The sequence below is a fragment of the Agelaius phoeniceus genome, chromosome 19, assembly GCF_051311805.1.
Source record: "Agelaius phoeniceus isolate bAgePho1 chromosome 19, bAgePho1.hap1, whole genome shotgun sequence".
In the NCBI taxonomy this organism is placed as follows: domain Eukaryota; kingdom Metazoa; phylum Chordata; class Aves; order Passeriformes; family Icteridae; genus Agelaius; species Agelaius phoeniceus.
Genome location: NC_135283.1, coordinates 13,278,143 through 13,305,610, shown reverse-complemented (window position 1 = coordinate 13,305,610; position 27,468 = coordinate 13,278,143). Strand labels below are relative to the sequence as shown.

At 65.2% G+C, this 27,468-nt stretch overlaps 2 protein-coding genes across 5 annotated transcripts; both read right to left on the bottom strand.

Moving 5' to 3' along the window:
• Positions 1 to 985: 985 nt before the first annotated feature.
• On the bottom strand, positions 986 to 16,861 carry CYTH1 (cytohesin 1). Of its 4 annotated transcripts, none has more exons than XM_054645176.2 (13): positions 16,761 to 16,861; positions 8,465 to 8,547; positions 7,728 to 7,792; positions 7,036 to 7,102; positions 6,754 to 6,872; positions 6,380 to 6,460; positions 6,176 to 6,288; positions 5,954 to 6,102; positions 5,748 to 5,860; positions 2,976 to 3,054; positions 2,806 to 2,877; positions 2,338 to 2,492; positions 986 to 2,122 (listed from the first exon to the last, which is right to left on the bottom strand). In XM_054645176.2, the coding sequence occupies exons 1-13, from the start codon at positions 16,786 to 16,788 to the stop codon at positions 2,044 to 2,046; spliced, it is 1,203 nt and encodes a 400-aa protein (XP_054501151.1). In that variant the 5' UTR covers positions 16,789 to 16,861; the 3' UTR covers positions 986 to 2,043. The 4 variants fall into 4 exon arrangements, with proteins under 4 accessions (XP_054501151.1, XP_054501150.1, XP_077044347.1 ...); XM_054645175.2 differs by lacking the exon at positions 16,761 to 16,861 and adding an exon at positions 12,938 to 14,913 and having other exon boundaries at positions 2,976 to 3,052; positions 5,749 to 5,860; XM_077188232.1 differs by lacking the exon at positions 16,761 to 16,861 and adding an exon at positions 11,004 to 11,076.
• A 286-nt stretch (positions 16,862 to 17,147) lies between these two features.
• Positions 17,148 to 27,305, bottom strand: USP36 (ubiquitin specific peptidase 36). Its single transcript, XM_054645126.2, has 20 exons — positions 27,048 to 27,305; positions 26,434 to 26,722; positions 26,137 to 26,361; positions 25,201 to 25,311; positions 24,818 to 24,920; positions 24,155 to 24,222; positions 23,699 to 23,769; positions 23,292 to 23,374; positions 22,876 to 22,996; positions 22,494 to 22,634; positions 22,057 to 22,157; positions 21,725 to 21,863; positions 20,886 to 21,518; positions 20,221 to 20,324; positions 19,138 to 19,644; positions 18,777 to 18,919; positions 18,314 to 18,478; positions 17,958 to 18,073; positions 17,746 to 17,878; positions 17,148 to 17,662 (listed from the first exon to the last, which is right to left on the bottom strand). The coding sequence occupies exons 1-20, from the start codon at positions 27,048 to 27,050 to the stop codon at positions 17,658 to 17,660; spliced, it is 3,261 nt and encodes a 1,086-aa protein (XP_054501101.2). The 5' UTR covers positions 27,051 to 27,305; the 3' UTR covers positions 17,148 to 17,657.
• Positions 27,306 to 27,468: the final 163 nt, after the last annotated feature.

Here is a 27,468-nt window from a genome sequence, read left to right as displayed (position 1 = left end):
CTATTGCCCCCTGACCTGCCCCATCCCTGCCTGGCCCTATTGCCCCCTGACCTGCCCCATCCCTGCCTGCCCCTATTGCCCCCCGACCTGCCCCATCCTCACCCGGCCCTATTGCCCCCTGACCTGCCCCATCCCTGCCTGGCCCTGTTGCTGCACTGGCTCACCCCAGTCTTACCTGGCTCTGCTGCTTCCCTGTCGCAGTCCTCAAGGCTCCAACAGCCTGCAGGCACTGGCTGCACTCCACCTGACACTGCCAGCAGTTCAACTGACAGAGAGCCCCAACCGACCCTGGCACCAGCCCAACGGGCACCAGCCCAACTGCAGGGCTGCCCTTCCCCCTGCACACCCCACCGCCCCATCCCTCAGCAAGCGCTCTTTGCCCACCCTGGCCAGACTCAGGCTGCAGTGCCAAAGGCTGCCCCATCCGGGGCACAGGATGGGCAGGGACTGCAGCAGGGAATGCTCTGGCAGATGCCCCCCTATGGCACAAGGGTGTGTGACTGGACACCCCCTCCAGTCTGATGGTACCAACAGAGCTGGCACAGGCTTGGCACTCCCAGCTCGCCCTCAGCCCCAGCTTGGCTTTGATCCCACTCACACCTGGCACCAGCTGGGTATGAATGCCCTCAGCCTGGTGCAGGACACGGTACCCGAGGGTACCCCCTGTCCCAGGTCCTCCACAGGGCCCTGAATGCCTCGGCCCAGCCAAGCTTGGTGCCCGCAGCAGGGAGCAGGACCAAGAGCTGTCCCAGCCTGGAACAGAACGGAGCACACTGCCCTGTGTTGTGCAGTGAGGCAGCCCAGGCACTGCCCTGCTGCCCAGGGGCCGCTGCTGAAGGCACAAGGCTCACAAACACCCCCAGCACATCACGACCTCGGGCTGGGAGGAGCATGAGCCCAGTCCAGGGCTGGGCACAGGGCAAGGGCTGACAGTGGCAGGGGACTCCTGCCCACCCCAAGCTGCACAGAGTACAGGAGGCCAAGGGAAGCGTGGTGCAAGTATTTATTTGTTGCTGATGTTCAGCACTAGTTTACAAGGCCATGGCAAATTAAAAAAAAGAAAAAAAAAAGGTTAGAATAAAAAATCCTGCCCACCCGCCCCACTCCTGTGAGGCCTCTGCACTGAACCACCCACATACAAAATAATCTAAAAGGAGAAAACTATACAGGAGTATTTACACCTCTGATAAATAGACTAATACTGATCCAGGCGCCTCCAGACCGTGCGTGGGGATGGGGACAGGACAAGACACAGGCGATTGTGAGGCAGAGAGAGAGCTGGGGCCACAGCCCCTGCCCAGCCAGACCCCCATCCCGAGGGCAGTGCCACCATGGCACCATGCCGCCCTGGCACGAGCCATGGCACAAGGATGTGCTGGGGCAACGCCACCGAGTGCTGCCACATCTGAGCCACGGCTCCCACGGCCGGGTGAGGGCACATCCCTGCCCTGCCTGGCACCACTGCTCAGCCGTCCCTGCCCTTCGTCCCTCCTGTGTCTGGGGACCACTCCAGTGCAGGGGTGGCTGGGAGGGTCCAAGGCAGCAGCGTGGGGACGCCCAGGACAGACCCAGGCCCGCTACAACGAGGGCCAGGAGCTGTATCTCTGCAGGGCCCCCCGGGCTGACACCCCGCACCCCAGCACCTGTGGCACCCCAAAACCGCCAGCTGCTCACCAACAGCTGCTCACCCTCCTGCCCAACACCCCAAGAGCACCTGAGCACGGGTGCCTGGGGACCCAGTGTCACGGGGCCACAGGCGTGCTGGGGGTCGGAGGCTGGGAGGGTGCCCGTGGTGCTGAGGCCAGGGCTCCCAGGGGGGCTGTGTTCAACCTGAGCCTGTGAGGGCGCTGTCAGGTGATGAGGCAGTGATGGGGGCCAGAGTCACTGAGATGCCCGTGCCCCTTCCCTCCCCCCACAGTTAAGAGATGGTGAAGCTGAAGCTGGGCCCTGGGCCTCAAGGGCCAGCGTGCAGCGTGGCCCCCACCCCACATGCCCCCAGGACAGGGGAACACTCGGGCTGGCCTTGCAGGGCCAGTCTGGCTGCTAGTGCCTCTTGGTGGAGGAGACCTTCTTCTTCCTGGCAGCCAGCATCTCGTAGAAGGGGTCCCGGCTGATGGCTGCCCTGGCAGGGGAACAAGGGCTGGGTCAGGCCAAGCTGCTGCAGTGATGGGTGCCACCTGCCTGGCCTGGCCCTGGGCAGGTCCCTTTATATCCCTGGGGAAGCTTTCTTCCCCCATGCTTGCAGGATGCCCTGGGAAGCACTGGCCCTTTTAGGACAGCAGGCAGGTCCCTGCTGTGCCCAGTGCTGTGCCCCCACACGCCCCTCCAAGCACTCACTTGATGCACTTGATCCACTCCTCCTTCTCCTCGGGCGTGGGGGCAGAGATGCGGTACACGGTGTGGTTCCCCTCCACCACACGCCCATCTGCCTCTGTCTTGCAGGCCTTGATCACCTGGTCCTTGTTGTCAGGGATGTAGAGCTCAAAGCAGTTCTGGGAGGGAGAGAACGCTCAGACACAGCCCCCATTTCCAACGGGGAGCCCAGACTGGGAGGGACAAAGCAGAGCCACACACCCTGGCACAGCCACCCCAGCATGGCACAGAGGGACAGATACACCGTGATTGTCACCCCCTGGCCCTGCATGTGCCCCTGTGGTGACCAGCCCCACTTTGATGAAGGCACTGACCACTCTGGTGCCCTCTGCCCCTCCTGGGGACATCTCAGGGGGCTGCAACACCTCCCAGCTTCCCCTGCCCAAGCCAAAGCTGCCCTCAAACCCCAGAGGACACTGGCACAGCACTCACGGGCTTCTTTGAGTCCTCCACCTCACGGATGCTCAGGTTCTCCAGGGGGATGATGCCACGGGGCTCCTTATCCTGGTGCAGCCAAGCAGATGTTTAGCTGTGGGGTGGGACACCCCCCGTGCAGCCCCTTCCCTGCCCCAGCCCAGCTCACCCTGCAGGAGCCTACTCACCGTTGTGTACTCGAAGTAGTACAGGCAGTTGTCCGTCAGGATGAACCAGCGCCGCTTCCACGTCTTCACCCTGCCTCCTGGGAGCAGAGAGGGCCAGTCGGGCACAGCGCTGCCGAGGGGGCCGGGCACACGGCAGCTCGGGCACATGGCACCGGGCCGGGCACACGGCACTGGGCTGGGCACACGGCAGTGCAGAGCCAGCCGGGCACACAGCACCGGGCTGGGCACACGGCAGCTCGGGCACACGGCAGCTCGGCAGTGCAGAGCCAGCCGGGCACACGGCACCGGGCACACGGCAGCTCGGGCACACGGCAGTGCAGAGCCAGCTGGGCACACGGCAGCTCGGGCACACGGCAGTGCAGAGCCAGCTGGGCACACAGCACTGGGCCGGGCACACGGCAGCTCGGCAGTGCAGAGCCAGCCGGGCACACGGCACCGGGCACACGGCAGCTCGGGCACACGGCAGTGCAGAGCCAGCCGGGCACACGGCACCGGGCCGGGCACACGGCAGCTCAGCAGTGCAGAGCCAGCCGGGCACACGGGCCCCAGCAGCAGCGCAGCCCCGGCAGACACACAGAGCCAAGCAGAGGCAGGCAGCGGCGGGCAGCAGCAGCAGGCAGCGCACACCGCACCCACCCGAGCAGGAAGCGCACGGATGAGGATGGAGGCGAGGGCGGCAGCGCTCCCACCCAAACACAGATCAGCACAGCTAGAGGGAACTGCGGCCAGGCAGCTCCCTGCGAGGACACGGGGGCTTTCTGTCCACACTGACCATGGTCCCGCTCGTCCTGGACCCCAGGCAAGGCAGACCCAAGGCCACAGGGTCCACAGCTGCCAGCACAGCAGGAGAAGCTGCCCTGCTCTCCCCACCCGGGCCCAGCTCCCCTCCAGTGCAGCCATTGCAGCAGTGCCGAATGCAGGATGAGCACCCACCCTTGCAGGATCCAGCATGGACACCAGGAGCCACAGTGTACACTGGGGGTCCTGCTCATCTCCTTCCCTGCCAGGAAGGCCCTGTGGCCCCTGCTGCCCTGTGCCAGCTGGCAGCCCACCCCTGGCCCTGCCCCAGAGCAGTGCTGAGGGCCAGCACCAATGCTGCCCAGCACCTTGGGGTGCAGGCATTGGAGCAGTGCTGGTGCCTCGTGGGGACTGCTCTGAGCCCTTAGCACAGGGCACCACGCAGATGGATCCCATCCAGCTCCAGTCACTTGGCATGCCCTAACCACCCGTGCACAGGCTGGGGCCTCTCCTGAGGACACCCCAAACCTGTCCCCACCCCTTGTGTCACCGGAGGCAAGGACCCACTGGCCAGGCTGAGCTGTCTGCAGACATGGGGGTGCACAGCTGGGTGGGTGGCAAGGTGCCACCGCGGCCCCGTCCTCTCCCGGGTGGCAGAGGAGGCCACAGGCCTTGGGGAATGCATGGCATGGGCAGGGCTGGCACCCCACGTCCCTGCCTGGAGGTGGAGAGGGGCTGTCCTGCAGCAGGCGAGGTCCCCGGGTGTGTGGGGTTAGCAGCAACAGCAGCAGCAATGAGACTCATCACCAGCAATTAAAAACGCAAAGGAAACGAAGCCCCAGCAGTGTGAGCAGAGCAGGGAAGAGGGGTACGTACCTCCTGGAGTTGGGGGCAAGGAAAGGAAGAGCCAAAATCATGGAAACATATAAATGAGGGAGAAAAGAAAATTAAAAAAAAAAAAGGAAAAAAAAATAAAAAGAGGAACCCCAAAGCCCCCCCCTTGCCCTGCGGGTCAGTGGGGCCGGGCTGCAGCAGGGAAGCTGTGAGGGGTTGGGCCAGCGGCAGGGCTGTGGGGGCTTGACTGCCCTGGCTCACTGTGGCTCTGTGCGATGGGGCTCCTTGGCTGCTGGGGACAGGGCCTGGCTCCCTCCACCCCCTGGCTGACCAGCAGGGTCCTTCCCTGCCCCCCAAGACACTTGGAGTCCACAGCCACTCTGCTGCCTCTCCGCCACCCCATCGGTGGTGCCAACCTGAGCCTGGGTGTGCAGGGCCCCTCCAGGCAGGGACAGGAGAGCCTGGGGCTGTCCTGTGTCCCCCCACCCCAGGGCAGGGAGCAGGCAGCTCTCGCTTTCCCCTCCCAAGAGTTGGCCACGTATCAGGAGCTCTGACCCCAGGCAGAACCCTGGGGAAACGCCCCAGTGGACCCCGATCCTGCCAACACCCACTCCCCCTGCTAAACCCGGGCAGAGGATCCCCCAGAGGTGCCAAGAAGAGAAGCCACAGGAGCCAGGGCGCGGAGGCTCCGGCTGCGGAGCAGGGTGCAGCAGGGATGCCATGCATGCTGCCTGCATGTGGAGCCGGGATGCGAGGTGGTAATGCTGTGGGAAGGTGAGGCAGGGGCTCGTCTGTGCTATGGAGGGGGACGCACGCAGCCTGGGGCAGCTCGCCGCTTGCTCCCGGGGGCCTGCTCCACATCCTGCTGTGACTCGGTGACCTGAAGGGCCTCGAGGTCTCTGTGCTCTGACACCAGACCCTGGTACCAGCTCTGTGCCCTGGGGCTTGCCCAGCCTAGAGGCAGAATCCCCCAGGACACCCACCCGGCCACTCTGCAGGGCCTCATCACTCTGAGTCTGCTCCTGCTGCCCAGCCAAGGGAGGATGGAGGGCTGGATGTACAGCTGCCTTTCCCATGAAGGCTGTGCCTGTCTCTGTAGCCTCCTCATGCTCTGAAGACCCAGGCCAGCAGGAGAAGTGTGGGAAGCCCAGGGGCACTGGACCCTGGCGACAGCCTGCCCTCCCTTGCTGCTGGCACTCACCGAGCTTCAGGAGCCAGCCCTCCCGGTCGGGGTTGAAGAAGGTGTGGGTGAGGTCATTGCCATCATCCTCAGGGATTTTGAAGGGCTCATTCTTGATGCTCTCGTACAGATTCTGGTACAATGACATGGAATCAGCTCTGCTTTGCCCTGCAGGCCCATGCTGGGCCCTTCTCTGGCCAGCTTTGCAGCCTGGCCTGGCCCTCACCTGGAGCAGCTCCTCAGGCAGGTCCCCCCCGTCATTGATGCCGCGGTTCATGGCGATGAACCGCTCTGCCGTGGGCTTGTCCTTCACGTTGGGATTGTGCAGGCTCGTGTTCAGCATGATGATGGCAAAGGACAGCACGTAGCAGGTGTCTGCAGGGGCAGAGGGGAACGTCAGCTGTGGGGCAGGATGATACCAGGCACACCATGTGGGACAGGCGCTCACCTGTGGACTGGAACACGCCGGGGTTGCACTGGCAGTACCGCTGGGCAAAGGCCTCCATCATCCGGTCAATCTTCTGTGCCTCCCCTGGCAGCCGGAAGCTCCACAGGAACTGCCTGTGGAGAGCCAGCTGTGCTGCTGGTCTGGGGGCTCCACGGCCCCCAGCACCCTCCGTGGGCCACGCTCAGCTCCCAGCCCCTTACTCACCGCAGGGCCTGCACAAGGTTGAGGTCAGTGAATTCATGCAGCTCCACAAAGGCATGCAGGACTTGGATGTTGAACTCATCCCTGTGGGAACAAAGCCAGAGCACGAGGGATGCATGATCAGCAATCCTGTGACTGCTGAGTGGCTCCACTGTCCCTGCCCTTCTCCAGAGTCTACTCACGCATGGGGGAGAGCTGCACATACCCCTGGTCTGGTCTGCACAAATCACCCACTTGCAAGAGCCAGCCATGAACTGAATAACCCCCAGCACCCCGGGTACCCCCAGTCAGCTGCCCTGTGAGCTCAGAGCTGCAGGGTCCCATCTCTCAGGTGGCAGGAGCCCAGAGTCCCCCCAGGAAACCCGAGCCCAGCGCACCTCTCGCCCAGGTAGTCGCCGATGGCTGTCTTGTTGAGGCCCTCTCCCTTGTACAGGAACTGCGCAATGTCCTCGCACGTGTTCTTCAGCAGGTCGTTCTCAATCAGGAACTGGATGCCCTGGAGGGGTGCAAGAGAGGTGCTTGGGGGTCTGTGGCTGCCCCCGCCAGCCCCTGCCCTGGCTGCTGGCTCTGCCCCAGCCCCACAACCTGGACTGGGAGGTGGTAGAGCCCTGCACACCCCCAGAGGCAGGTAACCAGCCCTGCTCCCCATCCCACAGTACCTTCTTGGGATCCATGTTGAACTTCTTCCTGCCCATGGCCACCTGCTTGTTCCTCTGCATGTTTTTCCTGCAAGGCATGAAGCAGCTCTGAGCACCTGGCAGAGCCCCACTGGGGCAGTGCACTGTGGGGAGGGTCAGCCTGGACTGAGGGGACCCAGGCCCCCATGCTGGACCCACGGAGGACAAAGCCAACACACTGCTCCGTGGCCTGGGGCTGCTCTCAGCCTGCCAGGCCCCAGAACAGAGCAGAGCTGCCACCCCGTGTCCTTGGGGTCACCCTGAGCAGAGGGGGGGCAGGCCCAGCACCTGTCAGGTCACCCAGACATGGGCAGGCTTGGGTGAGCTGGCTGTGGCAGGGCTCTGGGGAGAGCAGTGGGGCTGGCAGAAGGGGACAGTCTTTATTCTTCATGCCCCAGTGGGTAACTGGGAATGAAGCTGGGAGTCAGCTCCCACTGGGCCCCCTGATCCCGACTGGCACCAGCTCAGAATAACAAAGCTTGCCAGTGGCTGCGGCCAGACAGAGGGGCTGGGGCTTGGAAAAATAGACCTGGGAGCAGCAGATCATCCTGGAATCCTGCTCCCAGGAGCTCAGAGCGCCTGGGAAAGCTGCTCACAGCAGCACTCGTGGGCCAGGGCTCAGCTGCCCTCAGCTCCTGCACAGCCCTCGGGGGCTCCATGGCGCTGGGACTCACCTCTCCTCCGTGGAGCCCAGGTTCTCGATCTCATTCGTCACTTCTGCTATCTCATCCTTCAGGCGCTGTGGGGAGAGGGGGCACTGAGACAAGGAGGTGCCTCCCCCACAAACCCTCCAGCCCCCAGCCCTGGAGACAGCCCCACTCCCCCACAGCCCCTCCTTCCTTCCCTCCCTTCTCTCCCCACCCTCAAGTGCTGCCCAGGGGCTGAACCAGCTCAGAGGGCACCGGCAGTGGGGCTGCCTGCCCCCCACTGCTAATCCCTGCAGCACTGCCAGGCTCCCAGCATGCAGGAAGGAAGAGATTCAGAGGTTAACAAAATTACCCCTAATCCCTTCAGATCATGCCCAGCATATGGCAGTAATTAGCCTCTGCTGCCTTAATCAGGGACACGACTGACAGTGTCCCAGATGAGCCCCGACCTCACAGGCACTTGCCAGGGCAGTGGCCTGGCCCAGATACGTGGTCCCTGCCCGTGCCAGGCAGGGGCTGGCACAGACTGTCACAACTGCACAGCCTGGAGCTCTGCAGGGTACAGGAAAAGGCACGGCTGCTTTGGCAGGGCAGGGATGGCTGGCTGCCACCCGGGGCCACATCCCAGCTGGGACCCCGTCCCCAGAGCCCCCTGCAGGAAGAGCTGTGGGGCAGCAGCACGAGGGATCCTGGATGGGGCTCCAGGGACCCTGCCAGCCAGGCTGCTCTCTCTGGGCCAGTGTGTGGGTCCCTGGGCATCGTACCTGTATGTCAGCCAGCAGCTCCTGCTTTCGGCGGCGGATGTTCTCCAGCTCCTGGCACTCCTCCGGGGTCAGGTCACTGGGCACTGGGGAGAGACACGACCAGGTCAGCACGTGTGCTCCTGGCAACCAGACCTGCCAGGCTCCTGGCACAGCCTCTGCTCGCAGCCAGCAGCTGTGGGCCTGGCTGGGGGCAGGACGTGGAGGTGCTGGGTGGCAGGAGGAGCTGGGCTGGCGAGCAGTGTCCCCAGCCCCACACAGAGGCCAAGTGGCACCAATGGCATGAAAGGAATTTGAGGGCAAGGGCATCTGCTCCTTCAGACTGTGGCAGCTGCAGAGTGAGAACCAACACGGGCCCCCGCATCACCTCCAGCACTGCTTCTGCCAGCCCTGCTCCCCCTCCAGTCCCATTTCCCTCTGCTCTGCCCCACCCGGGCTGGTGTGGGTGCCCATTCTGCTCCCCACGGCTGGGCAGCTCTGCTGTGCCCTGCAGCACAGCTCCACACTGACCTGCAGCCCTGCAGGCTGTTCTGCTGCACCAGGTCAGCCCCAAACATCAACCAGCTCCTTGCAGCTCCCTCTACAGTGGATTCATTATTCTGGGGCAGAGCCTGGAGCTGGTGCTCCCTCCAGACAGACCTCACCTGCACACCACAACATCTACATCTTCCTGTCACCCTGGGGAGCCAGATACCCCCTCTACAACACCATCGCCCAGGGCCAACACATGGTCTTGCTCCAGGAACATTCCTAGTGCTCCTTGGCGTGTGACCTCCGTGCTTCACGCTGACAAGGTATCCCATTCCTGTTCCCTCCAGTCCCCAAGGTCACTGGCTCCTTCAAGAGTGCTCCCAGCCCTCCTGCTATGCTCCTGTCTCCCAGCTGGTTCTGTGTGTTGCACCAAGGTCACCTGCAAGGACACCAAAACACCTTCCCCCTCCAGAGTTGTCCCCAAGGGAGTGACAGCAGGATCTGCCAGCTCAGCTCTCGTGTCCTCCCCACCTCCCGCCCCGGGGTGCTGGGAACAGGCGTCTGTAGGGCTGTGCCCATCCTCCCTGCCCCAAGCATGACCCCCTGACCCGTGAGGTCCCGTGTGCCACCACATACAGCCACCACTGCCACCAGCCCAGACTCACCAGTGTCCCCAGCGCAGTCACTGCCCCGCACCAGGGCCCAAAGACACCGTGTGCCTTTGGACCAGCACTGTCCTCAACCGTGCATCGATTCCCCCGGCACTGCCTCAGTGGGAGCTCCCTGGGTGACCCTGCACCCTGAATCTCTGAGCTCAGCACTTCCCGGCTCTGCCCTGGGTCTCATCAGCTTCCTCCTTCACAGCCCCTTGTTGCCAAGGCTGAGGCGCCTCAGCTTGCGACACTGTCCCTCAGACATGCCAACACTTCCCAATACTTTCAGTCTCCCATGTCGAGCCAGACAGGTCGGCTGGTGGCACCAGGTTAAAAGTTACTCACAGCACCAGAGCTGTGCCGATGCATCCCAGCACCTCCCGCACGCCCCATTCTCAGCATTCCCACCGGCACCAGCCCCTGCTGCCAGGCCCCCAGGGCGCCCTGCAAGCCCAGACTCGCAGGGGGAGGGATGAGCTATGTCACACCCGCTCATCAGAAACCCCCAAACCCCTGGGCTGCTGCCTGTGCCACAGGACCCTCCTGCCCAGCTGCAGGACCCTCTTGTCCAGCTGCCAGACCCCCAGCCCGGCCGCAGGAAAAGCCAAATTCATGCCAGGCCTCAGGCAAGCCCTCAGCTCTGCCTCTTCCTGCCCACCTGGGAGAGGACAGGGGCTCCAGCCGGGGTCCCAGCGGCCCCGGGACAGGCGTGGGGCAGATGAGACGCTGCAGGGCAGCAGGACGGGACGGCAGGGCTGCTCCAGAGCCCCAGAAGGTCCCTCCCCGGTGGAGGCTGAGCACTCGTGACAAGCAGCCCAGCCATGTCAGCAGCAGCCAGAGGAAGAGAAACCCCAGACGCAGGAGCTTTTCTGGGGAAGGAAGGCGGCATTAACCCTTCCCTGGCTCTGCACAGCAACTGCCCGGGAGAGCCCCAGCGAGCCTGGCGGCAGGCAGAGCAGCGCTGGGGGACGGGAGGGTGGAACGGACACTGGCACAGGGGTCACACAGGGACCCACCACACTGCAGGATCCCAGCACGGCCGGGCTCCCCGCCAGCACAGGAATGCGGGGGCTCCCCCGGCAGGACCCTGCCCCGGAGCAGCGGGATGCGCCCATGGGGCTCGGGGCTCCCCCCAGAGCAGCACCCGCAGCCCCTCCGCACCTCTCCAGAGCACAGCCCCGCCGCACAGGGCCCCGCCGGCCTCGCCCTCCGTCCCAGCGCCGCCCGAGGGCAGCGGGGCACACACGGAGCCGCCCCCGCCCGGCCCCCCGCGCCCCGGCCCGGCTCACCGTGGCCCTGTGCCCTCAGCACCATGGTGCCCGGGCTGTCCCCGGCCCCGCCGGCCGTGCCCGAGCTGCCGCGCCGGGTGCGGACACCTGCAGCCGCGGTGCTTCCGCGGTGACTCAGGGCCCCCGTACCAATGAGCTCCGCGGCCTCCCGGGCGTCATCCCGGCCTCGCCAGGAGCCAGCACCAGCACCACCCTGTTCCTGCCGCCATGAGCCGGAGCCGCCAGCACCTTAACTCCTGTGCTCCCGGCTGGGTGGCAATGGGCGCCGGGGCTGCTCCCCCTCCCTGGCTCAGGGCCCTGTGCTGGGGTCCCAGCCAGGCAGGCCCCGGCCCAGCCCAGCCCTTCCTTCCTCGGAGCCTGCCAGGACACCCGGCCCGGCACATCTTGAGCTCGCTGCGCAGCGCCGGGCTCCCCTCCCTTCCCCTCCAGCAGACCCCCAGCCCCGCAGCTCCCCCGTCTCTGCCAGGGCTCTCCACTGCAGGTCCAGGCCCTGTGCTGGCCATGCGGGGACCGCTGGTGCCTGCTGCCCTCCGCAGGCTCCAGGGCATCGCCCACAGCTGGCTGGGACAGGAACTGGAACCAGGAGAAGGACCAGGAGCCATGCCAGCCCCCACGGGATGTTGTTCCGCACTGTCTTGCCCCCTTGCTATGGGGTGCCTGTAGGGACCCCACTGCTCTGGGCAGGACCCCTGTGTGGTGAGTCCGGGTGCTGTGGGGCTGTGCCTGCAGTGGGAGCGACCCCAGCACGTCCCTGTCCCCATCCCTGCCCCTTTCAGTTCCCTGAGAGGCTGCATCAACTTCAGCTGCCTTGACTCAGCTAAATCCTGCTCAGCAGCAGGAGATGGAGACACGGCACCCAGAATGCCAGCTATGGAGTAAGGGGAGGGTGGGCTTCAGAAGCCTCGGGGTGTCCTTCGGCCCCCTGAGCTACCGCAGCAGCCAGCCCTGCTGCCGGCCCACGCTGTACCACACCAGAGGGACATCAGCCCCGGGGTCAGCCAGGCCATGGGGACGAGCCCAGGGTCTCTGTGTGCTGCTGCGGGTGCTGCCACCCCCACCCCTTGGTGGGGTCCCGTGGGGCCCCCAGTAACATCCTGCTTGTCTCCTCACACCACATCCTGTTTCCACCATGTGCACACCCTGGGTTGCGTCAGCCCCATCCTTCCCCACGACAGCTGAGGTGCATAAGGAGGAGGGTTGGGGACAGGCCCTCCTAGGCTGCTGGACCCTGTGCTCAAGACACTCTCCTGCTTTTGTGCAGCCCTGCCCAACACCCCATTAACCCTGCTTCCCCGACCCAGAGCCCACCAAGGAACCCTGTCCACAGCCACTACCTTGCTCCCAGTGGCTCAAGGCTCCAACATTCCCGTGCACAGACCCCCAGCCTCCAGCATGGCTGGGTGAGCTCCAGCTCAGCCATGCCTACAGACACTGTGCCTGTGCAAGGAATGCAGCCAGGCGGGCACCTCACCTGCTCGAGAGGAGCAGAGCCCAGCTCAGCCACAGGGCTGGCCGAGGGGGTCCCACAACCCCCTGCCCCACTGCACAGCTCCCCAGTCCCACAGCTGGGCATGAGCCAGCAGGTCACAGAGGTGGCTGACCTTCAGCACACTCACAGCGTGGCAGCGGCTGGGCTTTCCCACACAGAATTCCCTTTGGAGAGTGCCACTCTGCCCTCTGTAGCCACCAGCACTTCTGATGAGGGCACCGAGCACTCACACACCCTCTGGGGCAGGGTGGAGGGGCTGGGGTAGGACCTGCCACGGCCATCCTGTGCTGCCTGTGACCTCCCAGCCGCCACTGCTGGCTCCCCAACACCCATGTCCCACCATGGCACCAGCTCCAGGGCAATGCCAGGCGAGGGGCCCGGCGCTTGCAGAGGCCCGAGCTGGGGAAGGCCGGCAGAGGAAGGAGGCAGTGAGACGGTGAGGACACTCTGTGCTGCTTTCAGCAGGAGCCATATGGAGCCAGAGCCATCTGGAGCTGAAGCCATGGGCCCTGCCGTGTCTGCTGGGGGATGGGAGCCCCGCGGCACAGAGGGGAGGGGGGCACGCCGTGCCTACCTGCCTTGGCAGCCACCGAGGGGCAGAGGAACGCCTGGAAACTGGAGGCGCAGAGCTCGCTGACCGTCCCCATGCCGCGGGGGTCCCACGCAGGATGCCACCAGCTCCGGGAGGGCAAGGCAGGGACGGGCAGAGGTCAGGCAGGTGCACACGGAGGCCGGGCAGGCGCGCGTGGCCGAGCAGTGGGCTCCCCGGTACTAGGCAGGCAGCCAGTACCGAGGGCAGCTCCCCGTGCCTGGGCAGGGCGCGAGCAGGGCAGCCGGAGCAGTCCCGGCTGTGTCTGGAGCTGGCTCTGGCTCTGCGAGGGGAGCTCCAGCCGCAGGAGCCCACGCGCCAGCCCCAGCCAATCCCCGCTGCACCGGCACGCCAGCCCGTGCCACCGCCGGAGCCACAGCGGGCGCCTCAAAGCCACTTGGAGGACGAGGAGTTTGGGAAGTTCCCAGCAGCCCCCCTGCCCGGGCTGCCTGCCCCCGGCAGCCCCCTTGCCCCCGCAGGGGGCCGGCAGCGGGGTATTTTTAGAGAGGTTTTATCCCTCCGTATTAGAGCATTAAGCATCAGGAGCCGGCGGTCGCATAGCAACGAGCGCCGCATGAAGGAAGGAAGGTGCACCCAGAGAAGCACGGCGGTGCGAGCGTGGGGGTGCCAGCACAGCCCCCGCTCCTGGGGTGCAGGGCCTGAGCCCCAGCTCTGACCCAGCCCCACAGGCTCAGCCGGCCCTGCGTGCCAGCACCTCTGGTCATGGCCCAGGGGTACTGCCCACTCTGCTGAGGCGCTGAGTGCGGGGCTCCTGCAGCAGGAACCGGGGGTCGTGCCCTGGGATCCCAGGCTGGGGACAGCTGTGGAGCTGGGGAAATGCACAACCCTGCCAGCCTCCCACCCCACAGGCACTGAGCAAACCCAAACCGGACTGACAGCTCCTTTCCTCAAAGCAGGAGCGATCTTGAGCACAGGGCACGGCCATGAGTAACAAACCCCAGGGCCTGTCAGGGCAGGAGCAGCTCGACAGCTCCGCTCACCCGCCCCTGCATCCACTGGGATCGCTGAGCCAGGAGTAACTTGAGCAGGGCAGGCAGAAGCCCAGACGGGGCAGGCAGTGGGGAAGGGCACCCTGGCAGGCAGGAGCAGTCCCTGATCCCTGACTGCAGAGGGAGGAGAGAGTGGAGAAGGGCAGCTGACAGGGCTCCGAGGGCAGCCAGGCCCTCACTGCTGATGTGACTGACCTTCTGTTTCAACACCACTTCCCCTTTCCCAGGGGCCAGAGCAGCGGTTGCCACATCACCAGGAGGCAAAAGGGCAAGCGAAGGGAGCCGGGGGCACAGGGGAGGCCGAGCTGGGCACGTGCTGTACAAGCGCCTGCCTGGGCCTGGACTGGCATCTGGAGAAACCCCAGTGTGCCACAGGTACGTGGGTGCTGTGGCTGGGATGAGCAGGGCCAGGTGGCATCTCCCACACAGAGTGACCTGGATGCCTGGCTGGGTCCCTGCAGCCTGTCCAGGCAAGGTGGGGCGTTTACAAACCACAGCTACAGCCCTGACATGACTGCAAGTGTCAGCAGCAGGGCTCATTGTTCTCTGCTCCAAACACCTCAGGAGAGGAACTGCCTCTGCCCAAGTCCCTGGCTCTGCTCCCCAAGCCTGGTGCTACCCCAGCACTGCCTCTCTGCCTCTGACCTGGGAGTCCATCCCTGAGCTCTGTGGAAGAGTGGCTCCCCAAGCTGGGCACAGGAACTTGCCCAGGCTGACCCCACACTGTGCAAGGGAAGGGCTGGGGCATCAGTAGCAGCTCCCCCAGCAGCGCTTCCTGGTGCCCAGGGACATGCCATGGTCCCAGCATGGGACATGCCATGGTCCCAGCATGGGACATGCCATGGTCCCAGCATGGGACAGCCAAGCCTGTGCCAAAGGGCTGCCAGCGCCCGCTGGCCAAACAGGCCTTTGCAGGCTGGTGGCGAGGAGGGCAGGGACTACCTGGGTGAGGAGCCTGCTGCAGAGCTGGCAGCCCACTCTCCTCTGGGGATCCCCCACACCTTGCAGTGCCCACCCTGCCACCACACACCCATCCTGCCCCAGACAGCAAGGCCCCCTGGCACAAGCTGCTTTGCTGGAGGCTGCATCAACCCTGCTTAGAGAAATCCCTTAATCCCCAGGCCAGAGTGAGCAGTAATCCCTTGGGTGAAGCAGGATTACCAGCACTGCCCAATCCCCCTCTCCCTGGGGCCAGCCTGGGCTGTGATGGGGCCCAGCTCAGGACACGGTGCCAGGACAGGACTGCGCTCCCCACATCCTCTCACCGGTGCTGCAGCTCGGCCAGGCAGGAGCAGCCAGGATGGTTCCCCGCGGTCCAGAGGCGTCTGAGCCACACCACTGCTCTGGTCAGTTCCGCTCTGGGGTGGGTTCAGCCTCGCTGCTGTCCCCACGGGGAGATGCTGGGAAGGGGGTGGGAGTGCAGCCCCACGCCCCGGCAGGAGCAGGGGGAGTGAGCACACATCTGTGCCGCCAGCTGCTCGCCCTGGGATTTGCTCTCTGCCGAGGCAGACGGCTGAAGAGAGGCCGTGAGCCGTGGGGCAGACACTGGCGTCAGCACAATCCCACCAGAAAGGGACTGCCCGTCGGCTCCCACCGCACTACAGCCTCGCAGAATGTCCTTGGCTAAACCAACTCAGCTTAAGGGCTTTGGGGCAATGGGTTGTGCTGCCCCCAGCGCAGGAACAGTGGGTTGGAGGCGGCTGTGCACTCCCTGCGTCCCCCGCGGCAGGATGAGCAGGACATTTCTAACGCTGAGAGATGACCCGGGATGTCTTCCAGGTGATTCCGGGAAGCACCGAGAGGCTGCTGGCAGAACCACTCCCCACAGCGCTCTCCCGCTAATGGGCTGTGTCTGACAACACCCGAGCCAGGCCGCAGCCGCCGGCACCTTCCTTATCTCACACAGTGAAGTCCTCGCAGCCCAGCAGTGTCACTTCTGGGGTGGAACAGCAGCTCCTAATCGGCCGTGTCGCAGAGCCGGGCAGGAAGCCGGCCGTGAACCAGTACTGCCGGCAGTGGCACTTGGCCGGCACCAGCTGCTCCCAGGAGGAATGGTCACCAGCACGGCTCCAGCACCGGGGCCATGGCCCCAGACCTCACCCAGACTCCGGTCTCCCCTCAGCAAAGGCCCTGTCCAAGGAAAACCACCTGCCGACACACGGGCACCTGCCTGGGAGAGCCCGGCACAGGCAGGGCGTCCCTGCCAGTCCCGGTCCTCGGCACCGGCAGGAAGGAACGCTCTGCGGGCACGGAGGGCAGAATGCACAGGCATGAGAGGGGAGACCCTGCAACCGCCGAGCCACCGGGCCCGCCCGGGAGCGGCTCCGGGCACACCGGGAGCTCCCGAACCGGGGGCTGTGACATTCAGCAGGCACCATCGCGGCCAACCTGCCCCGAGCTCTGCGGGGCCGGGCTCGGCAGTGCCGGGGGAGCACCGGACGGAAGGCGTGCGGGCAGTACCGGAGCTCCGCGGCCCCGGGAGGGCGGCCCGGCGGCGCGCCCGCCCCCCGCGCTGCCGGCGGGCACCAGGTGCCAGTTCCGCCCGGCGCTTCCTCCGCCGCCACCCGCACGATGCCGCCAAGGCCGCTCTGGCACTTGCGGGCGCAGGTCCCGCAGCCGAATCCCCGCCCGTCCCGGAGCCACCGCCCCCGGTCCTGCACCTGGGAGCGGCCCGGCCCAAGCGCGCCCCGCCCGGGAGAGGCGCCACCGCCCAGCGGGGACTACGGACTACCCCGGCGGCTCGCCCCGGGCCAGGTGGGTATCCCAGAGCCCCCCGCCCGCCCCCGGCCCGCACTGACCGCAGCCGCCGCCCTCCTCCTCCTCCATCCCGCCGCCGCCGCTCCGGCCCCGCCCGCGTGACGAGCGCGCCGCAGCCGCCACGGCCGGCACCACGTGACCCGGGAGGGGCGGAGCCTGGCAGGCCCCGCCCCTCCGCCGCCCGTCCCGGTGACCCCCACCCGGTCCCGGTGATTCCCCCCATCCCGGTGACCCCTCCCCGTCCCGGTGACCCCTCCCGGTCCCGGTGATTCCCCCCATCCCGGTGACCCCTCCCCGTCCCGGTGATCCCTCCCGGTCCCGGTGATTCCCCCCATCTTGGTGACCCCCACCCGGTCCCGGTGATTTCCCCCATCCCGGTGACCCCTCCCGCCGCTCGCCCCTTGCAACCGCAGTCGACCATGGCCGAGTGACAAAGACCGGGATTTATTCAGTTCCATCCTTCAAGTCCCGCAGCCCCGGCGGCAGCGCTCCGGCCCCGCAGGGATCCATGCCCCCGGTGCCCCTGCGCCAGCGCGGGGCCGGGCCGACACGGGGCCGGGGGAGGCTCTCCATGCAGCTCGTGCAGGGATGGGGCCTCATGGAGCGAGGGCCGGTAACGGTGACAGAGGGGACGCACAGCAGCACGGAGCAACAGGGACCAGCTTGAGGCACTTGCCAGGAGCCCCCGCAGGTGCGGGCTGGGGCAGGAAGGGAACAGGCACGGAGAAGATGATGAGGAGCCCGGCCGAGGCAGGCTGGAGGCAAGGCAGCGTGGGCAGGCTCCTCTGCAGCTGGAAAGCAGCTCCCCGAAGGAAAAGGCACAAGCCCAGGGCTGCAGCTGTATTCCCTCCCCTCTCAGCTCCACCGACAGCTCCCAGGACAGTGCTGCCCTCGGTCCCTGACCCGGGACTGCTCCCTGAGCAGCTGGGGATGAGATCTCAACCTGCGAGGCAAAGAGCAGAGTCAGCCCCCAGCAGGCTGCCACCCCTCAGCCCCCCAGCTCGCTGTGCCCCCGGGCTCACTCACCTGAGAGCCGGTGGCCCAGGCTGGCCATCTTGGCAGGATGGGACATCAACCAGAAGTTGCGCTTGTTCTGCAACTTCTGGAACGGATTTGAGTCTCTCCTCCGCTCCTGCTTCATCTTCCTCATTTTCTTTACCTGTGCAAAGGTAGGAGAGCGCTCAGGTCAGCATGCAGAGGCCCCAGCCTCCTCCCACCTGCCCCAGCCCAGCACCCACCTTTCCTTTGTCGAACTCCTGGTCCCACTCATCAATGACGGTCTTGCTTTGGGCCAGTGCTGTGTCCCGAATGGCATCCTGGCTCACGGCCGAAATCTCACCCTGCCAGGTCAAGACTGCAAAGCAGTGAAGTCAGCAGAAGGACCAGGCTGTGCCCTGCTGCCCCAGGCCCTGCCCTTGCTGCCCACCCTGTGCCAGCCCCACACCCGGCTGCACCTGCCTGCTCCCAGGAGCAGCCGCTGCCCGCCCTGGCCGGGGGAGCTCAGGCCCTGCAGAGCTGGGGGGCTCTGCCCCCACCCAGGGCTTAGGGCAGGGGGGCTGCATGGCTGTTTGCCCGCCAGGTGAGCCAGGATTACCTTGCTTGCCGTAAGCCTTGTCCAAGGAGTTCTGGAGCAGCTTGTCCACCACGCTGGACTCGTGGCCCTCAGGGGCTGTGCCAGCCCAGCCGCTGGCCACGGGGCTCGGGGCAGCCAGGGAGGGTCTCTCGTCCCCAGTCTGGCTGTCACTGGGACGTGCTGCCACTGCAGAAGAGGCAGGGTGAGGGTGAGCCAGGGGGAGCAAGGGCAGCTGCCACGTCCCTCCCTCTCCAAAGTGATCTCAGCCCAGGAAACACCATTTGGACAAGGTCCTGATGGCTGAGGGTGTCTGGGCACACAAGTGCCTGTCCTGGGGGCCAACCATGGCCTGTCCCCACTTCCTCCTCCAGGGCACAGGACACGGGCACTGCCAGGCAGCTGTGGGACCAGCAACGCTGGGGATGGCACAGCAGTGCTCCAAGGGGGCTCCTGGGCAGGCACCAGGCAGGGCACAGGGTCACACCTGGGGTGGTGGCAGTGGTGGCAGGGACAGTGCTGGCAGCCAGGCTGCTGAGGCTTTCCATCCTCTTGCGTTTGCGGTGCTTGTGCTCTCCAGCCTCCACGCTCTGATGCGTCCCACAGGGCTCTGGCTCAGCTGTCCTGGAGCTGGGGAAGGCAGCAGGGTCAGCTCACACCAGCCAGACCAGGGCAGGAGAGTCTGAGCTTCCCACAGAGCACAGAGACACCTGAGGTGAACCCGCCCACAGGGATCGGGTGGTCAGCTGGATGCACGCTGAGGCGCATCATCCCACCTGCACAGAGATGAGAAGCTCCTGGCTCAGGGAGCCTGACCTCAGGCTCTCCCACGCCCCTCGGCCCTTTACCTGTCTGAAGACAGCATCCCAGAGCTGCACTCTTCTGTCTTCTTCAAAGGGCTGTCTTTGCTCCTATTCTTCTTTTTCTTCTTCTTCCTCCTGAGGGGTGAAGCTGGCTCCATGCCCAGGCCAGTACTGGGCTCTGGCACAAGTTGCTTGGGCCCACTCTTCATGTCCTGACAGGCCAGACCATGGCTGAGACCCTTGTGTGCCCCCTCCTTCCCCATGACAGATACAAAGTCCCCTGGAGAGACACTTTTCTTCTTGGGGGGCCTGGAGTCTTTCTCAATGAAGTCCTTCTGAGAGGCAATGCCCTCCTTCCTGGGGAGCCCGGACTCTCTGTCCTTGCAGCCCTCTGGAGAAACAATCCTCTCCTTCTTGGGAGGGCTGGAGCCTTCATCCCCGTCCCTCACAGCCACAGCACAAGGGCTCCTGTCTGTGCTACGATGTTTCCTCTTCCTTCGCTTCTTTTTGAAGGAAACCTCCGGCTCCTCCTGGCCAGACCCCGTCTGCCTGCTGCCGGAAAGAAGGTGAAGTGTGGGCAGTGGGACCAGGGGTCAGCAGGGAGGCTGGGTGCTGAGCAGGCAAGGTGAGCACGGAGCTGAGACTTTTCAGGACTGGGAAGAAGACTAGATGAGGACAGGCTGAAGGACAGGAAAAGAGGCTGATCCGAAAGCCTGGGAGCCCCTCTCTTCCTCCCTCCCCTGAGGTGCAGGAGCACAACACCCAACTGCTGCCACCTTGTCCAGAAAAGGGGAATCAGCTGCTGCTCTGCAAGCACCCACAGGTCCCACAGCAGACCAGGAAAGAGTGGGTGCTGCTGCAGCACACACTGGTGCTGAAGGCTACAAGGGACACCCAGAGCAAGATCGAGACCAGGCTGGTGCCTCCTGATCCCATGGGACATTAGTACAGGGTCAGGGCCTTGCAAAGCTCCCTCCCACTGTGTGCTGAAGTCAGCTCTTCTCAGACCTGGAGCAAGCCCTGCCAGCCTTGGAGAACAGAAAAGCTGCTGCAAGGCCACACAAATACCCCGTGGGTCACCCACGGCCTTCCTGCCCCGTGGGAGCTGGGAGCAATGGCACTGCTTACCTGGACTTGCCCAGAGGCCCAGGAGTGGAGTCAGGATGGGTGCTGGCTGAGGGCTGGGGCTGTGCTGGGTGGTCCCTCATGCTCACCTTCTGAGAGGCTTTGCCCTGCAGTTATGGACATAAATAAAAACTTGGCCGTCTAACACCAGGGTTTCCATGAACCAAGAGAAAAAGGGGAGCCCGGAGAAAGGGGAGGAGAACAGACACAGACAGGGGCAGGGAAGTGGGGGGTGGGAGAATCAGAAGAGTGTTTAGTTAGGAGAACAAAGGAAAAAAGAAAGGAGAGAAATGTAAAGACCTGGAAGCCCAGTGCACCCTCCAGAGCCCACTCACTGCCTGTGGAGGAGGCACCCCCACACCCTCCTGCTGTGCCATCCCCCCCTGCCCCTGGCCCCGGGGACAGGTGACACCAAAGGGTGCCAAGGCCCCCTGCTCTGCAGGCACTGGCACAGTCACCCCTCTGAACCAGGCAAGGGGCAGGAGCCATCCCCTGCATCACTCAGGGATGTGGACAACAGCAAGGCCTGATCCAGAGAGGGGGGAGCAGCCACCACAGCCTGGGTTTGGAGCTGGGGGGCTCTCCCCACCCACCCCTGTCAGCAGGAGCCCTACACAGCTCGCTCAGAAGGCTTTGGCTGGAGTCTCGGGGCAGAAGCTCAGGCTCACCTTTTTGGCTGAGAGCTCTGGTTTCCTGGCCAGCAGTGCTGCTGTGGTGCTGCCCAGCGGGGAGGGCTTCCCAGGGGCTGTCCCAGAGCTGCTGGGGGCAGCCAGGTCAGAGTCTCTAGGGACAGCCAGCGTGGTGCCAGGGCCAGCAGGGAGGTGGGTGCCAGAGTCCCTTCCCTGAGAGGTGCAGAAGCTGCTGGAACTGCTCTTGGCCCCATGGGTCTCCTTGGCCAGCTGCCCTACAGTGCTGCCCCAGGAATTCTTCTTCATTGCCCCGCAGCCACTGGGCTCCTGGCTGGACTTCAGCAGCTTGGATGAGGTAGGTGGCTTCTCCCTGTCTGAGGCCTGTGGGGACAGCCCTGCTCTGGCCCCGCACATGGTGCTGGTGGCATGGAAGCCTGCTCTGGGCATGCCAGGTGTCTGTGGCTTCTTGGGCCTCTGGCCTGTGTCACAGCCCAGCAGAGTGGCCTCGTGGGTGGCTTTGTGGGGCAGTTTGGATGATGGGGTCTGAAAGGGAAGCTTTGACAGAGCAACTCCGTTTGTCAGCTTTGACCCCATCCCAGGAGAGCTGCGGGCAACAGGGACTCCAACATCACCTGGGCCTGGCAGCCCCTTCCCCAGCAGCTTGTCTTGTTTCTAGACACAGAGAAAGAGCGAAGTTCAGTGAGGAGAGCCACAGACACAGTGATACCAGCCTCCCCATGCCCAGCCAGGATCCCTGGGTTCAGCAGGATCAGCATCTCCCCTGCACAACACCCTCCCACTCCTCCAGCCCCAGTCTGGCTGCAGCCCCAGGGCCCGTGGAGCAGCAGCTCCTGGGAGCACCAACCTTCAGGACTCACCAGGCCCATGGGTGGCACACACAGGGTCCCATTAATGGCAGGTTTCTTCACTGGTTTGGAGTCACTGGCAGTGCAGCTGGGTGGGCTGAAGGCAGCCGTGGCCACGGGCCCTGCTGAGCTCTTCCTGGGGCTGCCCAGCCTGGGGAAGGCAAAGCACATCAGCCCTGGGGACGTGGGTGAGCAGCACACACCAGGAAGGGGAGCAGGAGGCCGGAGGAGGTGAGGAGCTACAGCAAACCATGACAAGGGGCTGGACCCCTCCCTGGCACCCTCCACCCTGGGCCAGCACACACACAGGGGCCTTGGGGGCCATGAGGCACAGGTGCTCTCACCTCAGGTAGAACAGCACATAGGCCTGCTGGTTGAGAACCACCTTGATGTTGCTGGGGTGGACCTCGTGGTCATTCATTCGATACCACTGCCCATTGCTGGCCTGTGGAAGAGAACATGGAGCTTGGTCAGGCTGTGTCTGAGGAGAACGGGGTCAGGCTCTGCCCAGGGACCCATCCTGGCCTGCAGAGCAGCAGGAACAGCACCCATCACCACAGCCCCTCTCCCCAAAACCCACAGATGGCCCAGGGGCGGGCCAGGGAGCTCTGTCAGGGCAGACCTTCATGTTTCCTGCAGGGGAGCACAGTCTGTGCCCCATGTGCAGTGCTCCACACCACCCACCCTGCCAAGCACCCTCCTTTCTGCACCCTAAAGGGACCCACAAGCATCTCCCAGGCCCCAGCCCAGACAGGGTCCCAGGGGAGCATCCTGGGCTCACTTTCACATAGCAGAAGTAGTGCCCAGCGTTGCAGCTGTACCCAGAGTGCACCAGCACTGCATAGAGGCCATACGTGATGGGATCGCCCTTGGGCTCGGACATGTAAGGCCGGACGTCCAAGATCTCGGGGTATCCCACATCCTGTGGAAAGAAGATGTCTCAGGAGCTGCCTTGCCAGATCAAGAGCAGCTCTGCTGTGCTATGAGCCCCACCATCTCTTGAGGGAGGGGACCTGCTCTCCCCAGGCACAGACTGTGGCAAGGAAGGATGAACCCAACTTTCCTCACTGGCAGCAGTGGGGAACGGCCCCAAGACTGCACCAGGACCCCTGCCCTGCTCAGGGCCAGGACACAGCCCTGGCTGTGGATCACTGAGCTCTCACCTTGGTGATTTTCCTTCCCCCTGAAGGGCCGCAGCTGCCAAAGCGTTTCAGTGAGATGGTGAGAACGTTGGAGGCTCGGTGGATGGTGAAACGTTTGCTGGCTGACACTTTCTTCCTGCACCTGCCCAGGAAAGCTCAGGCTATTCAAGCTGTTCCAACATCCACATGGCTGCCTGCCCTGGCCACACAGCAATGGCAAACCCGATGGGAACGGTGCTGCTGGCACCAGGCACTGCTCCAGACACCTCCCCACGGCCATGCCTTTGAAGACAAGGCAGCTGAGGAGCAGCAGGCTTCGTCACAGGCCCTGCACCCCATGGTTTAGCCACGCAGCAGGCAAAGAAGCCCTCCCAGATTGTGGCAGCCTTCCCACAGCTCACCCCTGGACCCATTATGCCCCAGCAGCCCACACTCACATGCTGCACCTGTAGGCGTTGTCCCCACCCAGCTGCTCTGGCTTCACAAACAGCTCCAAGGCCCGCACGATGTTTGCGGCTCGCTGCAAGGACAGGGCGGGGGTCAGGGCACCTGGGGCCTGCCCACAGCACGGCCCCACTCCCTGCAGAGGCGCCGGCCCCAGGAGAGAGCACACAGCACCGGGCTGCAGGCTGCCCCAGAGCCCTGAGCCTGGCCCTGGCCTGTGGCTGCTCTGCCCAGGAGCACGGCTCACGTTCAACAGGCACTGCCCCATGAGACAGGGAAGGAGGAGCAACAGCAGGAGCTGCTTCCCTCCTGCCAGCACCTGTCTGCAGGTCAAGGAGCCTCAGAGCAGGAACATCCCCCACGAGAGCAGAGAGCCCCATCCCCAACCCTGCAGCAGTACCTCGACCTCCAGGGTCACGTCCAGGTAAGGGTCGTAGGTATCCGAGACAGTCTTGCACTCCAAGCATTTCACTGCAAAAGGAAGAGCCATGGGCACACCCTGGCACACCCCAGCACGGCACACACAGCTGCAGTGTCCCCCCAGCCCAGGCCTGGGCTCTGGGATGTCAGCACCAGGACTGACAGCCCTGCAGGAAGGAGGGCTGGCACATCCACTCTGTGCTGGGGAAGCAGGGGCTGCCAGACTGCTGGGAACAGCTCCTTGTGCTGAGGGCAGTGAGCTGGGGACCCACAGCTTGGGCCCCACAGGCAGTGGCTTCTCCCATTGCCACAGCAGGGAGAGTGACCCACAAGTGCTGCAGGACTGACTGACTGCAGCTCTGGGTAAGTTAAACATGTGAGCTGTGTTCCCAAAGGGTTTTACTGCCCAGGCCCAGCCCAGCCTGCTGGTACTCACCACGGGACCGCAGGTAACCACCGAAGATCTGGTGAACCAGAGTTGTGGCCTGGGTCTGGCGATCCAACCTACAGAGACAGCAGCACAGATCCCACACTGCAGCAGCCAGCCCTGCTGGACCCTCAGGACAGCCCCCTCTGTGTTGTGGCCAGTGGCTGGGCTGGGGAGCCCCAGGGGCTGTGGGAAGTCACAGCCTCTGGCACACTGCTCTCCCTGTGTCCCACCTGAGGGGTGACACCAGGCTCCAACACACACCTTCCTCTCAAGGAAGCAGAAGCTCCTGGCTGGAGCTCAGAGCAGAGGCAGCGCTTCCAAGGACAAAGGGCCTGGGGGAAGCTGCCCTTCCCAGTCACAGAGCTGGGGCTGTGCTAGCAAGTATCCCTCAGCAAGTGGGATGTGATCCCAGCCTGTAGCAGCCTCAGGATCTGGGGGCAGGACTGCAGCTATGCTGAGGTGGAGGAGTCAGCAGAAGGTGAACAACAGCCCAGAGCCCTGTCCCTGAGGGGCAGAGCTGGACCCCACACCCGAGGCCCCTGGAGTCAGAACCTCCCCACAGTAAGGCTGACCTGGGGCACATGTTCACTCCACAGTCCACTCCCGTGAGTGCAGGGGACCAGCAAGGGAACAGCAAAGAGCAGTGATGGGCCATCAGGCCCCACATACTTGGTGTAGCCATTCAGGCAGGCCTTCTGCATGGCATCGATGGTGTAGCGCAGGAACTCGTGTGCATCCTCCTGCCTGCCGAAGCGCAGGTTATGGGAAATCTCTGCAAGAGAGAGAGGACTCAGCACGTGCTGCAAGAGATGCCATCCCTCCCTGCCTTCCCTGGGGCAAGGACTCTGGGCTCTGAGTCCCCTCAACCCAAACTGGACACCAGACTCATGTCACACAGGAAGCCCCTGGCGGCCCAAGGAGTCTCCAGGCACTCCGAGGCTCCATGAGCCATCTCAGTGGAGCTGTTTGCCCAAACACGCCCCAGTCCCAACAGTTCTGCTCCCACATTAGTCATGGGGGGGGGGGGGGGGGGGGGGGGCAGCCCTCCTTACTCTTCAGGTCCCGGATGATGGAGAGTGGCTTTATTGCATTGCCGCTGTTGGCAAAAGCCTGAATCGTGTGGTTCTGCATAGTGCACATCATGCAGAAGCTTCCATGGGCACCTGGAGCAGGAGAGATGACACGATGTTGGGGACAAACCCAGAAGAGATGGAGGCAGGACAGGGATCTCTGGTCCAATACAGCTCAGGAACCCTCAGCTTTCCCCATGAGCTCGATGCCACAGGAGATGGGGACCAGCCTGTGCCATCCCAGCTGGCACAGACCATTCCAGGAGATGGGGACCAGCCCGTGCCATCCCAGCTGGCACAGCCCATCCCAGGAGATGGGGACCAGCCCATGCCATCCCAGCTGGCACAGCCCATCCCAGGAGATGGGGACCAGCCCATGCCATCCCAGCTGGCACAGCCCATCCCAGGAGCAGCCAGGGCAGCTCCCCAGATGAGACAGTGTTCACATTGAGAGAAAAGAGGTCCCAGGTATGCACTGGACCAGCCCACAGCTTGGCCCTGAGGGGCACATCCTGCAGGCAGTCCTAGGGATGGGGCTGCAAGGCCTGTGTGTTCCTGTGGTGACAGTTCACAGCAGCGCCTGGCACACTCCTCTTCTGCACTCCCCATAGTCAGGGGCTACTCAGGACCCCCCAGCTGAGCCCCCAAGAAGCCAGCAGGCTCCATTGGGCCCATCTTAGTCCTGGCTACACCTAGCAAAGATGCCAAGCTTGGGAACGCTGCTATGGCCAGGAAAAGTGAGTAGGACCCAGGAACAGGCTCTTGACAGAGGAACAGGCAGAAAGGAGCAGGGCAGGGAAGGTGTGTCCTCTGCACTCCCTCACAGAGCCAGGCACAGAGGCGCTGAGCGCAGCACTGTGAGCAGAACAGGCAGACGCTGCTCGTCCCTCCCGGGCCCTGAACCGGGTCCCCACTCACAGGTGCGCCCGTGCTCCCGGGACAGCAGGTAGTTGGTGAGAGGCGGCGTGTAGGTCAGGCACTGCAGCGCCGAGTTCAGGAAGCAGGTGTTCCCCAGGTTACTCAGCCCGGCGCCCACTCGGTGAACCCGCTCCCACTTCATGGAGAGGCTGTGTGCTGGGAAGAGCACCTTCTGCGGCGGGGGGATCCCGTCCCCCCCGGCCCGCGGCGGGGCATGGCCGTGTCCTGCGGGGAGCAGACACAGTGAGCCAAGCCAGCGCAGGAGCGCGGCGGGGTCCCCTCGGCCTCTCCACTCACCCGGGGGGTTCGGCGGCCGCTCCGCAAGGCTGCCGGTGACGCCGAGGGGGCGGCCGATGGGCTCGGCCCCGATGCGCTCGTACTTGTCCCGCAGGTGCCCCAGCTGCCCGGCCAGGCCGCGCCGGGCGGGCACGAACTCGATGCGCTGCTGCAGCACGGAGCGGGCGGCGGCGGCCAGCGGCCGGGCCAGCTCCGCCGCCGCCTCCCGCCGCCCCGGCTCCAGCGCCTCCCGCAGCTTCTCCGCGATCATCGCCGAGGGCGGCCGGCTCGGCGGGCCCGGCGGCCGCGCCTGCAGAGAGGGCGGAAAGCGGCGGCTGAGCGGGGGGCACCGGCCCGGCCAGGCCGCTCCCGCTGCGCTCCGGCTCTCAGAGCGCCCGGCCGCCGCCACGGCGCCCTCGGCGGCTCCCGAGCGCCGCCGCCAAGCCCCCGCCGCCACCCGCGGCCCCGAGCGCCGCCGCGCGGTCTCGGCCCGGCCGCCGCCATATGCGGCCCGGGCGGTGCCGGCGCTCCGCTCCCCACGGGCGGCCCCGCCGGCAGGGCCGAGGAGCGCGGCGGGACGGGGGCGCAGGCCCCGCGTGCCCGGGCCCGTCCCGCCCGGCCCCGGCAGCGCTCACCATCCGGGTCCCGCCGCACGCACGTGTCGCCACACGGCCAGCAGCTCCTTCCGCCCGGCCCCGCGGGGCGGCCCCGCTCCGCCCGGCCCGGCGCAGCCCGGAGCCGCGGGCGCTCCGCCCCTCGTTCGGGAGAGCCAACGGGGACACCGGCTCCGCCCGCTGCGGGCCCGGCGCGGACCGAGGCAGGAGGCGGCAGCGCCGCGCCCACAGCCGACGGTCCCGCCAGGGGACGTTTCCACGCGGACCGGCCACCACGCGGTACCCGGGCCCGCCCTCGCCCCTGAGTCACGGCCCCGCCCGGTCCTGGTCCCGCTCCCGGTCCCGTCGGATCCCGCCCCCGGCGCTGCCGCCCGCGTCCGAGGGTGGGCCCGCAGCAGCTCTTCCCCTCCCCGTCCCGGTCCCTTCCCTCCGGCGGCCCCGC

Excerpts from the sequence above, each read along its gene's own strand:
- USP36 (XM_054645126.2), bottom strand. Across the intron at positions 24,223-24,817 it reads TGCCTGAATGGCTACACCAA|GTTGGATCGCCAGACCCAGG; the intron begins GTATGTGGGGCC and ends CTGTCTCTGTAG. Across the intron at positions 20,325-20,885 it reads CAGAGCTCTCAGCCAAAAAG|GGCAAAGCCTCTCAGAAGGT; the intron begins GTGAGCCTGAGC and ends CCATAACTGCAG.
- CYTH1 (XM_054645175.2), bottom strand. The coding sequence starts at position 13,010 with ATGGGGACGGTCAGCGAGCTCTGCGCCTCCAGTTTCCAGGCGTTCCTC. Across the intron at positions 8,548-12,937 it reads CTCGGTGGCTGCCAAGGCAG|TGCCCAGTGACCTGACCCCG; the intron begins GTAGGCACGGCG and ends GTCTCTCCCCAG. Across the intron at positions 7,103-7,727 it reads CTGGGCTCCACGGAGGAGAG|GAAAAACATGCAGAGGAACA; the intron begins GTGAGTCCCAGC and ends CATGCCTTGCAG.